This window comes from Rhinatrema bivittatum, chromosome 4, assembly GCF_901001135.1.
Source record: "Rhinatrema bivittatum chromosome 4, aRhiBiv1.1, whole genome shotgun sequence".
Taxonomy (NCBI): Eukaryota; Metazoa; Chordata; class Amphibia; order Gymnophiona; family Rhinatrematidae; genus Rhinatrema; species Rhinatrema bivittatum.
In genome coordinates this window covers 98,984,802-99,001,935 of record NC_042618.1, presented here as the reverse complement: position 1 = coordinate 99,001,935, position 17,134 = coordinate 98,984,802, and the positions used below count along the sequence as shown (strand labels likewise).

The following is a 17,134-nucleotide window of genomic DNA, read 5'->3' as shown; positions in this document are numbered from 1 at the left end:
TCCAAAGTACAAAGAGATGATCTGAGACACGAAAACTATTAGTGACCTCCAGATAATGCATCAAGGCCCTGCGAACATCCAACTTCTTTAGGTCCTTAGCAAAAGGATCCGACCGGTTCAAATCTGAAAAGGATGGAAACTCTATTGATTAATTAAGATGAAAAGAGGAAACAACCTTTGGCAGAAACGAAGGAACCGTTTGTAAGGATATTCCTGAGTCAGAAATCCTTAAGAAGGTTTCCCTGCAGGATAAAGCCTGAAGCTCAGATAATCTACAAGACAAGGAAATTGCCATAAGAAATACGACTTTCAAAAGTAAGATCTTTTAAGGTTGCGTGTTTCAAAGGTTCAAAGGGCGCAGCACACAAAGCCGTGAGAACTAAATTTAAATTCCAGGATGGACAAGGATGTCTGAATGGAAGGCGTAAATGTTTTGCTCCCCGAAGGAAGCGAGAGACATCCTTCGGGGAGCAAAACAACAAAGTCGACAACGCTCAACCCTGAATGGTACCACGTAAACAACCAAGAGCAGCTACCTGCACACTCAAGGAGCTACACGATAAGCCCTTAGCTAAATCAGCTTGAAGGAAACACAAAATATCCGGTGCAGATGCCCGTGTAGGAACAATATAGCGGTCTAAGCACCAAGACTCAAAAACCTTCTATACTCGAACATAAGACAGAGAAGTGGAAGTTTTACGCTACCACAAAAGTACAGTCACCACAGAATCCGAATAACCTTTACCCTTCAGACGCTGCCGCTCAAAAGCCATGCTGCTAGACAAAAGCGATCGAACTGGTCGAAACAAACGGGCCCTTGATGAAGAAGGTTCGGAAGTTCCGGGAACCTCAGAGGAGCCTCCACCATCAGATTGACCAGATCCGCAAACCATGGACGACGCGGCCACTCAAGAGCCACTAGAATGACGTCTGCTGGATGTAGTTCTACCCGTCTGAGCACTTTGCCGATTAGGGGCCAAGGAGGAAACACAAAGTAAAACATTCGTCGGCCAAGGAAGCACCAGAGCATCTACTCCGTCCACTGCCATGTCTCTGCGGCGAGCAAAGAAGCGTGGAGCTTTGGAATTCTTGAATTTCGCCATGAGATCCATGCAAGGAGTGCCCCACCGGTCGCAATTTAGCTGAACAGCTTTGTCGGCAAGTTCCCACTCTCCTGGATCGAGATGATGTCGACTGAGAAAATCCACGCGAACGTTGTCGACCCCAGCAATTGACTATTGATGTAAGCCACTGTGGTCATGTTGTCGGACAGTACACGGACCGACTTCCCCTTGAGGAATGGAAGAAACTTCTGTAAGGTCAGTCGAACCGCCCTGGTTCCCAACTGATTGATGGACCCTTGAGATTCCTCTTGGGACCTTTGTTCTTGTACTGACTTTGTCTGACACACTGCCCCCCCCCCCCACCCCCACTAGAAAGGCTGGCATCCGTAGTCACTACCGTCCACGCCGGAACCACCAAGGGAACTCCGCAGGTCAAGTTGTCTGAAAGCAGCCACCAATCCAAACTGGATTGAGCAGTCTCCGTCAGTGGAAGGGGAAGGTGAAATTGTTCGGATACTGGGTTCCATCGGGAAAGCAACGCAGACTGCAAAGGTTGCATGTGAGCGAAAGCCCAGGAAACCAGTTCCAATGTCGAGGTCATCAAACCCAGGACCTGTAAATAATCCCAAACTTTTGGAGGATGCTTGGACAACAATACCTGCACCTAACCTTGTAATTTTAGAATGCATTCTGACATCAGGAAAACTCTGCCTTGTCATGTATCGAACAGGGCCCCCAGATATTCTAATGGCTGGGAGGGAATTAGCCGACTCTAGGCCAGACTGACAATCCATCCGAGCGTTTGTAACAACTGAAGCACCTAGTGGATCGCTTCCTGGCAAAGGCCCTCCAACTTCGCTCAAATCAGCCAATCCTCGAAATACAGATGAACCAATAATCCTTCTCAACGAAGCTGTGCTGCCACCAAACCATTATTTTGGTGAATGTCCTGGGTGCGGTTGCTAGGCCGAAAGGCAGGGCTTGAAACTGGTAATGACGTCCCAGGATTGAAAATCGCAGGAACCTCTGGTGATCGGATCCCGATGTGGAGATACGCCTCCATCAGATCCAGAGACGCCAGAAACTCCCCTTGACGGACCACAGCGATGACAGACCTCAACGTCTCATATGGAAGCAGGGGATCCAAAGACACCTGTTGACTCACTTTAAATCGAGAATGGGTCGGAAGGTTCCTTCTTTTTTTGGAACCACAAAGTAAATGGAGTAACGGCCCCTTCTTTGTTGAGACGGAGGAACAGGAATGATTGCGCTGAGGTTCAACAAGCACTATAACGTCTCCTCTACTGCCTAGCGCTTGGTTGCGTACCCGCATGGGGAAACTAGGAACTTGGACGGCATGCAGAATCGAAAGCGTAGCCATGTCTTATCACAGAGAGAACCCACTGGTCCAATGTTATTTTGGTCCACTCCTCATAAAACAGAAACAATCTGCCTCCGACTACTGGAACCGAGGAATGGACCGACATTTATTTATTTATTTAGAAACTTTTATATACTGGTATTAGTGGGGACATCATACCGGTTTACATTTGAACAAAAAGGCTTGAAAATACATAACAGGGGAAGCGAACTGGGAAGGGGATAACAAGGAGCAGCGTGGAAAGAAAGATGAACATAACAGGAACAAGCATAAGTTAACAGAATAATTAGTTCCTTAATATAAGGAGGTTGTGATCACCATAAAGCGGTGCAGGGATGGGGTAGAGGGGGATCTATTCTGGATAGGCTTGTTTGAATAGTAGCGTTTTTAGTTTCTTTTTAAATATTAATAAACATGGTTTGAGGCGCATGTGTATAGGGAGGGAGTTCCAAAAAGAGGTGCCTGCAATAGAGAGGGCACGATCGCGAGTGGAAGAGAGGTGGGCTGTTTTCAGAGAGGGAACATGTAGTGTGCCCATGTTGGTGGATCTGGTGGGACAGGTGGACTGTGGGGAATTGAAGGGGATGTCGAGCCAATTGGAGTTGTGGGCGTGTATGGATTTGTGCATTATGGTCAAGGTTTTGTAGTGAATGCGAGGGAGAACGGGGAGCCAGTGAAGGTCTTTGAGGATGGGGGTAATGTTTTCAAATTTACGTGTGTTTGTGATGATGAGTCTTGCTGACGCATTTTGCAACATTTGTAAAGGTTTTATGGTAGAGAGGGGGAGCCCTAGGAGGAGTGCGTTGCAGTAATCTAGTTTGGAGGTTATGGTGGCTTGTATTACTGTGCGGAAATCCTGGGTGTACAGTAGGGGTCTGAGTTTCTTGAGTACATTGAGCTTGAAAAATCCTGTTTTGAGAATGGAGTTGATGTACGGTTTCATACTAAGTTGCTGGTCTATTATGAAGGCTTTCCGCCCTGTGCGGACTGGGACATATCCGGTCTGCTGAAACGTTGGCCACGAAAGGTCTGAGAACACGACTGTTGCCTATTGGAATTCTGTCGAAAGGAGGGAGTGGCCGCCTGAGTAGCCTTAGACTTTCGACCTCCCCCCGAAACTGAGATTTTGAGGAAAAAGAACCCCTTTGCTTCAGCCGATCTTCCGGCAAACGATGAACCTTATTCTCTCCCAGAGACTGAATTAGATCCTCTAGCTCCTTACCAAACAGCAGTTTGCCCTTGAAAGGAAGAGATCCCAGCCGGGACTTGGAAGAAACATCTGCCGATCAGTTTTGTAGCCACAACAGACAACGGGCAGAAACAGCTGATACCATGGTTCTAGCAGATGTGCGGAGTAAATCATAAAAGGCATCCGCACTATAAGCAATGACAGCTTCAAGTCGGCCAGCTCAGAGGGCTTCTACCTCTGACAGCGAATCATTGGCCTGAAGCTGTTGCAACCAACGAAGACCCGCTCTCAAAGAAAAATTGCTACACATAGCAGCTCGGACTCCAAGTGCAGAGACTTCACAAATCCTTTTTAATTGAAGCTCCAGCTTTCTATCCTGCAAATCCTTGAGAGCTGCAAGGATTTGCAGCTCTCAAGAGTTGCACCTGTAACCGGGATGGTGGTCTTTTTAGTAACAGCCGACACCACTGCATCCACCTTGGGAATACGAAGCAGCTCTAAAGCTTCCGCTGGTAAAGGGTATAGCTTGTCCATAGCCTTTGCAACTTTCAGACCAAAGTCTGGGGTGTCCCATTCACTGAAAATCAAATCCGTGGCCGAAAAATGAAAAGGAAAAGAGGAGGGAGGTCCACGGAATCCCAACAATACTGGATCTGAAGATCCCAGCCAAGATTCTTCATGGGGAGCCTCAATACCCAACTCCCCTAAAATAGCTGGAATGAGAGGGTCTAACTCTTCCTTCCTAAAGAGTCGGACTACCTTCGGGTCGTCCCTTTCCACAACATGGGACCCCCAGGGAACCCCCTGAGACTGGTCCGGGTCTCCATCAGCCCCCCCGTGGAGGCTGCGAAGGCTCATCCACTCTATCCAGGCTGTCAGAATCCGTGGAAGTAGAGGAATCAGGCTGAGGAGTCACTAGCCTCAAAGGCTGCTTAGACTTAGAGGATTCAAGCTCATCATGAGGCTTGACCCATTTCTTAGGCCTGGCCGGAGAATCCGATAGTAAGGATTTCTCCTGCGCTCTCTTTTTCCCTGTTCTCCGTGCCTTAAAAGCCCTGTGGAGAAGCAGTACAAAATCGGATGAAAAAGAGTCAGAAGAAGAAGCATCTGTACCCCCCCTCGGGGATATCCGTGCTGACTTTTGCACCCAGCCCTCTTGAGTTGCCCCACTCAGGGACCACTGTTTGAGGGGATAAAGGCAGCGGGAGACGAGTTCGCCAACTCGAGCAAATTCAAAATGACGCCCATTCCCGCACTCAGTGGGAACGGGATGACAGAAGGAGACTGTAAGTCCTGAAAAATGCCGGAGACTGACTGGACCCGTAAAACAACCCCCTTAGGGGTTGTGGAAGCTCCCTCTCCCCCAGACACACAGAACAGAGGCTGTCCCTCGATAGGCACATGCGGCTCCACAAGCATGGCAAGTTAACTTCTGTGGCATTTTTACCTCAGAAGAATTCAAACTTTTCACCACTAAAAATAAACGAAAACGCCGGCGAAAAAATAAACGGAGGGACCCGACTTGACCGCAAGGGAAGGGAGAGTCCAGGAAAAGGAAAGGAAAAAGTAAACTTACAAAAAAGAAAATTTTATTTTTTTTATTTTATACTCTCTCGATAGCCTCCGGGTCCTGGGTCCAACTGGAGGGAGTGAGCCAAGCTCTCCAGTATCACCCCCAGTGCTGCACTAGGCTGTTAGTAGGGCCCTCGATCCACAGCCACAGCTGCCTCTAAAACCAAGGGGGATGGTCCTCTCAGAACCTGACAACCCATGGGAGGCTGAAGCCTGTCTCATTTCTGTCCTCTTTGAAGAAAATATTTCATAAAGAAAAAACTAATTAATCTTACTCTTATTAGATAGCTTTAAAAAACAAACAAAAAAAAACCTATCACAGACTGTAGGTTTTGCTCCTACTCCATCTGCTAGAGACAGAGAAATACTGATGGACTGTAGGTGGCGCCCTGCTATATAGTCAGAGTCCTTTAGAACTTCTCTGTCTATCTGCTAGAGGGGGCAAAACCCAGGAGTATGGACTGATCCGGGTAGGTACAGGGAATGGTTAATAAAACAGAAAAATGTCTTAATGCCTCTGTATCGCTCCATGGTAAGACCGCACCTTGAATATTGTGTTCAATTCTGGTCACTGCATCTCAAAAAAAAGATATAGTTGCGATGGAGAAGGTAACAGAGAAGGGAAATGAAAATGATAAAGGGAATGGAACAGCTCCCCTATGAGGAAAGGCTGAAGAGGTTACGGTTGTTCAACTTGGAGAAGAGACGGCTGAGGGGGGATATGATAGAGGTCTTTAAGATCATGAGAGGTCTTGAATGAGAAGATGTGAATCGGTTATTTACACTTTCGAATAACAGAAGGACCAGGGGGCATTCCATGAAGTTAGCAAGTAGCACATTTAAGACTAATCGGAGAAAATTCTTTTTCACTCATTGCATAATTAAGCTCTGGAATTTGTTGCCAGAGGATGTAGTTAGTGCAGTTAGTATAGCTGGGTTCAAAAAAGGTTTGGATAATTTCTTGGAGGAGAAGATCCATTAACTGCTATTAATCAAGTTTACTTAGGTAATAGCCACTGCTATTAATTGCATCAATAACATGGGATCTTCTTGGTGTTTGGGTACTTGCCAGGTTCTTGTGGCTTGGTTTGGCCTCTGTTGGAAACAGGATGCTGGGCTTGATGGATCTTTGGTCTAACCCAGCATGGCAGTTTCTTATGTTCTTATGAATAAAATGGATTTGAACCACTGAGCCAGCGTCGGAATACGGGACAGACCTTCTTTGACATAACTCATCTAAGGGCAGGCTTTAAGGTAAGTGTCTTTTATATACATATCAAATTCTAAAAAAAGAATAGTGGACAGTGTTAATGCTATATTTAAAAGAGAAATGACTACTTACCTGATAATTTCCTTTCCTCTAAGAAAGGCAGACCAATCCACACCAGTGGTCTTATCTGTAAGTCCCATGGACAAAACTAATTATACTTAAACATGACTATTAACAGTCAACCACTCATGTTTCCAACCAATTGGGAACACTGAGCTCAGCCAACAGAATTAACATGCACTAAATTTAGGGGCTGGTTATGTCACTTACCAGACATTCAAATAAATGAACAGGAACAACATTCTTTGTTGTTTGCATACCAGGGACAAATGAAAAGCAATTTAGCTGCCCATGACAGGTTGTGGATTGGCCTGCCTTGCTTAGAGGAAAAGAAATTATCAGGTAAGTAGTAATTTCCCCTTCATCTGCACTCAGGCAGGCTAATCCACACCAGTGGGATGTACCAAAGCTACTCCCCAAAAAAAGGGTAGGAGGCTGACCGCAGCCTGTCAACACCACACGTGTGAAAGCTGCATCCTCCAGAGCCCTCACGTCCAAGCGGCAATGCTTGAAGAAAGTGTATAAGGACCACCAAGTACTGCTCGGCAAATCTCGACAGGAGACAGCAGAGGTTCCGCACACTATACTGCCAGAAGGTGCCCTAACCTGACTAGGCAAGGGGACATCGGCAACCACAAAAGCAGATGAAAAAAAAAAAGAGTCAGAAGAAGCATCTGTATCCCCCTCGGGGGATATCCGTGCTGACTTTTGCAGCCAGCCCTCTTGAGTTGTCCCCCTCAGGAACCATTGTTTGAGCTATAATTGTCCACTGCATCAGTCCACCATGGAGCACACACAGATGATAAAGATTACCAAATCTTTCAGGAAGTCTGAAGTACTTAGCTTGACATCCATGGCATGTAACAGAGGATAATCATGCTTATCTCCATTTCTGTCCAGCATGGGCACGGAAATAGGCTGATTTAAAAAAAAAAAAAAAAAAAAGAGGAGATACCACGCAGTGACCAAAATGTAGGACCCACCAAAAAAAAAAAAACCACACTCAAGATGAGATTAAGGTCCCAAAGAGGCACCGGTAGCCAATACAGAGGATGTAAATGCTTATCTCCCTTCATAAACTTGGACACATCTGAATGGAAAGACAATGTTCCACCACTGACGTGCTTCCTAGAACAAGTGTTAAGGGCCAAGCCTTTAAGCACATTTTCCTATAAAAATTCCAGTATCAGTGGAATTTCGAGCTTGAGAGAATGAGTACCTCCCACCTCCAAACTCTAACATAAGCTAGAGATGGAGAAGATTTCCTGGCCCAGAGCAAGGTGGAAATCCTCGCAGAAGAAGAACCACACTCTAGCAACCGAGCCCTCTCAAGAGCCAAACTGTAAGACAAAATACCGACCTGATCATCATGCAGTATGGACTCTTGATGCGCTAGGATCTTCCCTGAGTGGCAGACTGAGAGGACTGACCATCAGTAGTCTCTGAAGATCGGCATACCACGGCAGAAATACAGTTTCATTCTGACATGCAATCTTCCGAATGAGTCTATACTCTGCCATGGCGGAAAGGCATAGGACACCCCGCTCCACGGCCAGAACTGAAAGAGCATTGAAACCCAATGCTCTTGGATCCCGCAGTGACTGAAAAACTGTAATACCCAAGCGTTTCCAGAGGTTGCTAGCAATCCAGATATGGGTGACCCCAGCATGTCACTAGGTAGTTGAAAGGCTTCATCTGAAAACTCCCACTCTCCTGGCTCCTGCCCACCGAAGAAGTCGACCCGTACATTGTCTCTCTCAGCAATGTGGGAGGCAGATTTCTCCTGGAGATGTTGTTCTGCTCACACCATGATCACATCTACCTCAGACACCTATTGGCTTCTGGTTCCGCCTCAATGCTTGATGTAGGTTACCAAATGGCATTGTCCAACATTACCCTTACCGCGTAAGCTTCCAGCAGATTGATGGTCCACTGCTGCTCCTTGGCATTCCAGCAACCTTGCACCACAAACTCTTGACAGGGAGGCCCCCAATGCAGAAGACCCACATCCATTGTGAGCAATAACCAGTCTGGTGTCTCCAAGGAAACCCACTTCCTGAGATGATCCACTTGTAACCACCACTGCAACAGAATGCTTACTTCCAATGGCAATCAGAGTCTCATCATGTAATCCTATGACTGCAGATTCCACCAGGAGAGCAAGGGGTGCCCACTTGCACCCTCGCCCCAGGAACAACATCCAACACGGTAGTCATCGACTCCAGGACTTGCAGATAAGACCACTGGTGTGGATTGGCCTGCCTGAATGCAGAGGAAGAGCCCAATTACAAAGTGACCTATGATTATAAATTCACAGATGTAGATGAAACTTGTTGCAAATGACTGTTATGTACACAATTGCATATGATGCTCACAGTTTAATTTATGAAACAGTTTGTGTTGTCAGCTTCTAACACAGGAGGCTAGTTATTATTAAAGGATTTTTGTGCTTCAGCAATGACACTTCCAGATGGCATTTGATGACGAATGGCATTTTTCTTTTACAAGCAGGTAGCATAAAAGTGTCTAACAGGTTCCATAAATGCTGTACAATAAGCAGTATTTTTTTAAATCATTTTCTGTTCTTTCTGCATAACACCAATGATCTAATTCTTTGATTCTTTGGCTGCTTGTTTCTAATTGGTGACATTCGCTGGGCCATGTTGATCTTCTCAAGCGACAAACCTGCTACTCTTATAATTTTATCTCAGGTTTTGATTTTCAAGGACACACATATATCTAGAAAGATATCTAATATTACCATAAGGGATTCAGAACAGCACGGCAGGTGGTTCGACTGCACAGAACTGGTTCATACTGAATAGGAGGTAAATCAGGGCGCTCTTTCAATGGTGTAAAGAGAGAAGCCACAGGAACCACCATTCGTGTAGCCTCCAGACGACTTGAAGGCCACACATTCCAGCTGAATCGAACTCCGTCCCTATCTTCATTCTGCTGGATGAATTCCAGGAAAGTTGTCATTGTTAAATTATTTTCTTATGCCTGAAATAGAAAGACATTAAAATCACTTTTAAACTTATTTGCTATGAAACATTTTTCATTTTATTTTGGAGGTCTCATTATTACTGTATATACAGCCATCATCAAAATGTATATAAAAAACTACAATTTCAAATCAGTTACCAAAAAAAACACAATAGTTCAATCGCATAAAGTTGTGTTCTTTTGGACTTGTTAACATTTACAAAGATGCTGATGATAATTCCTGACATTCATGGTCTATTATTTCAAATAAGACTATTAATTCATACAAAACATTTCAAGATTAAAACTTGTGTATAATTCCCTTTGAAGCATGGTTCTATGTCCTCGTTAATCAAGAAGTATTCATGTGAGAAAAAGGGTAACCCTCTCGGGGGACACATTTGTTACCTGTGCCTAGCAACTAAAAACCAAAAGCAGAGGAAACACACAGGGAATTCTGAAGAAAACACCAGACTGGCTTCTTGTTTCTGCAGCAGCTGGGGCTGCTGGTATAGCAGTAGAGTTTAACAGACTTGTTTAAATTTTCACTTTCCAGTTCTTCATTTTATACAGTGCAACATAAACTTTCTATCCTTGCCTCCATAAGCACAAATACTTTCCATCTTTGCTTCCCCTCCACATACATACTTTTCATCTTCGTCCCCTTACATACCTTCTTCCCTTTTTCTTCTCAGTTTTACCATCCATTCCTGATCTGCTGACAGGAGAGTAGCCCTGGGGGGACCTGTCACTTCTACACGCTGCTTCCTGCTGCTGGCATTTCTCTCTCTTCTGTGCAGTTCAGACTGCATATCATGCAGAAGAGAGGTACTGGCAGCAGGAAATGGAATTTAGAAGTGCTGGGCCCCCAGTACTACTCTCCTGTTGGCAGGAGCGGTGGCAGCAGCAGTACTTTGACCCCATGGGGCTTGTGGGAAGGGGCAGCACTAGACATCAAGTTTTTTTTTGCCTCATTGGAACGGGGATGGAAAGAAGTAGCAACCCTTCTTTGGCAACATGAACTCTATCGGGACCATGGCTCTACTTCAGAGGCCCAGCTGCTGGATTGATTTGGGGGGGGGGGGGGTTTGGTGCCCTATGTGACTGCACAAGTTGCACATTCTCAAAGCTTGTCCTTGTTGCAGGAAAGTAAATTCTTGAACAAAAGATGCATTATTTCAAAATTGTGCAAGCAGATTTTTGCACTCTTTTGCCATGCGGCCAGATTTGGAATAGCAAAATTATGTGAGATGTGGATGAGAGCTGCCACTTGAACCTGTATATATGTAATTCATGTAATGATGAACTAGATAATTAAACTACAACTTATAGAACATACAGTTGTACAGTAAGCCTGCTACACCAAGGGCTAAAATACAAAGATATGTGTGTGTGTGTGAGAGAGGAGCAAAGATGGAAAGTGCGCGCGCGTGTGTGTGTGAGAGAGGAGCAAAGATGGAAAGTACGCGCGCGCGTGTGTGTGTAACAAAGATGGAAAGTACGCGCGCGCGTGTGTGTGTGTGTGTGTGTGTAACAAAGATGGAAAGTACGCGCGCGCGTGTGTGTGTGTAACAAAGATGGAAAGTACGCGCGCGCGTGTGTGTAACAAAGATGGAAAGTACGCGCGCGTGTGTGTGTGAGAGGAGCAAAGATGGAAAGTACGTACGCGTGTGTGAGGCAGGGATGGAAAGAATCTGAGTTGGGGAAGCAAGAATGAAAAGTACATGTGGGGGCAAGGATAAAAAGTATGTGTGTGGGGTGGAAGTATGGATGGAAAGTATGCATGAATGTTGGTGGGGGGCAAGTGCGAGAGGATTGTATGTACGTTGGTGGGGGGTGACAGGGAGGAAAATGATTGTATGTACGTTGGTGGGGGGGGCAGGAACGAAATGATTTTATGTACTTTGGCTGGGGGGGGATGAAAGGATTTTATGTACATTGGTTGGGGGGGCACGGGGATGAAAGGATTTTATATACGTTGGTTGGGGGGGCGGGGATGAAAGGATTGTATGTAGGTTGGTGGGAAGGCAGGGACAGAAGTTAAAGCTAGGAGGGAAGATAGACGAGTAGAGCTGCAGATAGTGGAATTAGTGAAGATGGTATTTTTCACCAGGGTGGACACAATTACAATTTTTACATAGAGCAAAAAGCAGTCTAGGACTTTTGTCCAGTCCTTCTTTAAGAAAAGTCCTTCCAATAACATCACCTTGAAGCCCATAATAAAAATAGCTTTCTTTCTTATGTCTATGAAAATAATTAACCTTATGTTTTTGCTTTGTCTGTGTATGCATTATCTCTTGAACCATTCAACCTACAGCAACCAAATGTTCAGGATAAACTAGAAAACAAAATAATCTGATCGCAGAAAAATTGATGGTCTAACCCAAAACTGAAACAAAATAACCATTTTTTCTCATTAAACTTTCCAAACTAGTGTTAGAAGTAAAAAAAAAAAAGGTCTAATACGAATTGCTCTGCAATTCTTTTCTTGTTTGGTGCTAATAAAAACATATGACAGCTTTGAAAAGTATTCATGTTCCAAAAACGGCGCGATCCACTCGCTAGCGTAAAGAAATTAGAAGTTGGGCTGTATTCTATGTTGTACCCCCGACAAGTTTTAACTGGACTAACGTGTACAGCATATCCATCACCGGCGCGTCAAACCGGCCAGTCCCAATTATAGCACAGAGTATAGGGGGGAGGAGGAGGAGGAGGTGAAACTGGCTCCTTGCAGGTCACAAACTCCGGCCCAAGAGCCATAGTTCAGCTCCTCCCAACCGTTTTAGCGCTCCTTCCCGAAGCAGGGAGAGAGCTCGCAAACCCCTCCGGAGCTTCGACCCGGCCAACCGTCCGGCGAGAGGAGCGGGACTTGGTTCACACTGTTTCTCTCTCGCGCACAAACAAGCGGCACACTCCAACACCCCGCGCGCTTACCACCACCTGCCAAACCGGTTTCCACTTCCACTGTTTGTGAAACTTTGCTTCCGCGGTGATTGCCCCTCCTCACCTGTGTGATCCTGCTCCTACCACTGCCAAACTGCTGTCAGCCTTTCGGTTTTGCTGCTACTACTGCCGCCGCTCGCGCTGCGCAGCCAGTGACGTTTGCAGGCAACATGGCGGTTTTTACAGCCTGTGCCACGTCAAAGAGCAGAGAGCGCGAGCCAAAGAAACGGGGGAGGGGAGCAGCAGCAGCAGCAGCAGAAGAAGGAGGTTGAGGGAAGGGCAGGGGGGCACCTGGGTGACACTGTTGAGACCGAAAAATAATGGTGTTTCCATGTTACACTTGAAGAGGCAATTTTTTAATTAAAAAAATAGAATGATGTCTTTTATAAAGTGGGACTGTAAAGTTGACCGACCTAAGGGAGACAGAGCTGCAGTAACATTTCTATTTGAGGGCTGAAAGTACAGGGACCGAGAGTAGGCTGTGATGTCCCAAGGTGGGTGAGAGCATTCAGAAAACTGTGGTAAATTCCGAAGATGACTTTCTATAATATGGTGCTGACACATTGTAGAAACAGTTCATCAGATGTCAGTAATCATTGCATAACCTTATATGGTTGAAAAACTTTTGAACTCTGCAAGAATGCCCGATTCCCTTTTGGGAAAATTATGGTGAAATTAGGCCTTACCTGCTAATTTTCCTTTCCCTGAATCCTATCAGACCAGTTCAGACAAGTGGGTTTGTCCCTCCTTTCAGCAGGTGGAGGCAGATGGCAAGTTCTTTGTCCTGACACTTTGCCTCTCTATAGTTTGGTGCAGCAGGAAGGTCGTCAGTAATCTGTTGCCTAAGCTGATAGGCAACTTCACCTTAGACAGGCAAGGAGAGCTTGACTTTCTTCCATAAAAGAAAAAAGTTTGATGCAGCATAGTAAACCAAAAGAGAACTGAGCTTTAATTCTGTTCTCCCTCTGGAACAATGTCCTGTGCCCTGCCACAGATCCTTATTTTCACTACCCCATACATATATATATCTACATACATGCAACCTTTTTTTGTTGTTTTTGAAGTGGGACCCCTAGTTGGCTTGTTGGCTGAATCCAGGGAGCTACAATACCAGGGTCCATGGGGGGGCTTCACCTGCTGGGCTGGGCCCTTGTTGTTGTCATGTCTGTGGCTGTCCTTATTAAGTCCTAATCCCTTCTTTGTAGGCTTTTCAGACAAGCCTACAAAGAAGGGATAGGCTAAACGATCACTCTTCCATCCCCAAGAAATTCATGCACCGCTAAATACTTTATTACGCACTAACACCTCCCAAACGTTTACCTAGCATCATACCCAGCTGAGACTATTATTAATAGGACAGTTCATATTTTATCTTGTTTGGTTATTTTTTCTTGCTTCATTTATTCTTTCCTGTTCTATACATTGGTTCATGTTTTTCCTAATTCTAACTCCCCCACAGTTACTTTGTAATCTGCAACCCATTCATATAAACCTATGTTCCCTAATTGTTCGCTTGAAGGTAGGCATGTGCCACCTCCCAAAGTTACGAATGTAAACCATTGATTCTATGTACAATGTTATTATAACTGTAAACCGGAGTGAAGGCCTTTCGCTAAACTTCAGTATATAAAAGCATACAAATAAATAAATAAAATTAGTCTTAGTCACTGGGCAGGGGAGTTTTCCAGGAGGGAAAAAGAGACTAAAAAATAACTTAAATGTACACTCTACACTCAGTCATAGTGTCCAATCCAAAAAGAATCACAGAGTCCAGCAATGATGTTCAACAAAAAGTTAACTTGAGTTTGAAAATCAAAACACAAGTCAGAATAGAAAAAATGTGAAATGGCAACAAAAAAAAATAAAAAATAGAAAAAAAAATTTCTTTGTCCATGACACTCCTAGATCTTTTTACCTCAACATCTAGGGTGACCAACTGCCTGGTTTTGAACCGGACAGTCTGGTTCTCCCATCAGCTGTACTGTGTCCTGTTGTGCAGCCTTCCCTCCAGCCTTGCCAAATTCCACCTTGCTGCTCACACCACATCCAAGTCCCAGCCCCATTTAACCAGAACCTCAGTGTCTCTTCTTGGAGCCATCCTCGGCTCTCTGATCTTGCCACTCTTACCTTGCTCCATGCCTTGTGGTCCCCAGGCCTTCTCGTACCTTGCACCTTTTCTTGTGGCCTATCTAGACTTCTCCTTGCCTAGTGGCCTCCAGGCCTGCTCTTACCTTATACCTTGCTCTGCAGCCTACTTGGGCTTTTCTTTGCTTTGTGGCCTCCTCTTACATTCTGCCTTACTCAGCAGCCTATCCAGGCCTCTCCTCAACTAGTAGTCTCCAGGGCTTATGCTTATCAGCCTATGGACCTTCTGTATCGCTGCCTTTGGGCATCGGTGTTCTTTGTTCTGTGTTGTCCTTATCTAGACCCTGTCTGGTCCTGTCCTTGCCTAATCCTGGCCTTGTCTGGCCTTGTCGTGCCCTGCTCAGTCCAGCCCGTAGTATCCATTCCTTGCCTTGCCTTGTCTTACCCGAATCTGTATCTGTATCTAGTCCCAATTCCTGCTTTTTGTCCTGCCTAGTGTGTGTGTGTGTACCCAGCTTCAGTCCTTGCTCAGTATCCCACTAACCTCCTGCTCCAGTATCCAGTCCTCAGGTCCAGGCTTGCCTAGTCTGCCCATCCAGCTTATCTGTACCTGTATCTGTATCTAGTCCCAATTCCTGCTTTTTGTCCTGCCTAGTGTGTGTGTGTACCCAGCTTCAGTCCTTGCTCAGTATCCCACTAAGCTCCTGCTCCAGTATCCAGTCCTCAGGTCCAGACTTGCCTAGTCTGCCCATCCAGCTTATCTAGATCCTAACAAACCCAGCAGTACTGCTGCCACAGCCAAGCACTTCCAGCCCCCAGAAACCAAGGGCTCAAGCTATGGGGGAGGAGCTGGCTAGGCAGAAAACCAGCCTTTCTCCAGTCTCGCAGTCCTGCACCACTTCTGCAGGGGTGTATCCTGTCTTCAACCTGGCACCCCATGACAATGTGGAGAGGGAGCCCATGCAGATGAAAATGTGTTGGACAAAGATATTGGCTAATTCAGGTGCTGAAGAAAGGCCAGGGAGAGGCATGAAATGGGCCATCTTTAAAAACAATCCACCACTACCCATATGGTGGTATTGCCACCTGAGAGGGAGAGGTCAGTGACCAAGTGGGTCCAGGGTTCCTTGGGAGTTGGCAGTGGCTGTAACATTGCCCAAGGTCGAGCTCGAGAGCCCTTGTTCGTGACACATGTGGGGCAGGACTTTACATATTGCTTCATGTCAACCTTCATCTCAGGCCACTAGTAGTGTCAGAAAATTAACTCCAGGGTTCTGGTGATGCCTGGGTGGCCTGCCAAATGGGAATTGTGGGCCCATTCAAGAACTTTCTGATATAGATGCTGAGGAAGAACGGTCTTGTTGGGTAGAATTGTAACCGCGGCAGCGACCACAATCCTTGCGGGGTCAATGATATGTTGTGGGGGCTCCAGGGAGCCTTCAGTATCAAAGGAACATGAGAAAGTATTGGCCCATCAGTTTTTCTTTGCTGGGCGATATAGCAGGTCAAAGTTAAATCGGTTGAAAATTAGTGACCAGCGACTTGCCACAGGTTCATTTGCCTGCAAGCACCAGGTGTTACAGACTTTTGTGGACCACAGGGTGTCTAGCTGCTTCTAATAGATGTTGCCATTCTTCTAAGGCTAGCTTAACTGTTAGCAGCTCGCGATCTCCAATGATAACATAAGAACATGCCATACTGGGTCAGACCAAGGGTCCATCAAGCCCAGCATCCTGTTTCCAACAGTGGCCAATCCAGGCCATAAGAACCTGGCAAGTACCCAAAAACTAAGTCTATTTCATGTAACCATTACTAATGGCAGTGGCTATTCTCTAAGTGAACTTAATAGCAGGTAATGGACTTCTCCTCCAAGAACTTATCCAATCCTTTTTTAAACACAGCTATACTAACTGCACTAACCACATTCTCTGGCAACAAATTCCAGAGTTTAATTGTGCGTTGAGTAAAAAAAAACTTTCTCCGATTAGTTTTAAATGTGCCCCATGCTAACTTCATGGAGTGCCCCCTAGTCTTTCTACTATCCGAAAGAGTAAATAACCGATTCACATCTACCCGTTCTAGTCCTCTCATGATTTTAAACACCTCTATCATATCCCCCCTCAGTCGTCTCTTCTCCAAGCTGAAAAGTCCTAACCTCTTTAGTCTTTCCTCATAGGGGAGTTGTTCCATTCCCCTTATCATTTTGGTAGCCCTTCTCTGTACCTTCTCCATCGCAATTATATCTTTTTTGAGATGCGGCGACTCGGTAGTGGTCCGTACCTCGGACCACTACCGAGTGCTCTCTATTACCTGCTTCATCTCTACTAAGTGAGTGCTTTCGTCTTCTCTGCTCCTCTGCTATAAGTGTTTTTCGCTCATCTCCACCTGATTCACGGCGTAACCCGCTCTGCGGGCCACTACCGGATCACATCTAAGAAGCATCTCCATTCCAGAGAAGCTGCCCTGGCATACCCCGCTCAGCGGACCACTACCAGGAGGACCAGCTTCGCACCATTTCACTCTGGACTGAGTCTATGCCCACCTAGTGGGATACCTACGTTCCTGCTTAATAAAATCTATTACTG

General features: G+C 45.7%; 1 protein-coding gene across 1 annotated transcript in view; it reads right to left on the bottom strand.

The window, feature by feature from the left end:
* Positions 1 to 12,661, bottom strand: part of SEC23A (Sec23 homolog A, coat complex II component) — a 308,648-nt gene extending 295,987 nt beyond the window's left edge. Inside the window, exons 1-2 of the mRNA XM_029598498.1 lie at positions 12,529 to 12,661; positions 9,298 to 9,539 (exon numbers count right to left, since the gene is read on the bottom strand). Coding sequence (XP_029454358.1) covers positions 9,298 to 9,518 — 221 coding nt within the window. The 5' untranslated portion in view covers positions 9,519 to 9,539; positions 12,529 to 12,661. The remainder of the gene's footprint in view (positions 1 to 9,297; positions 9,540 to 12,528) is intronic.
* Between the last annotated feature and the right edge of the window lie 4,473 nt (positions 12,662 to 17,134).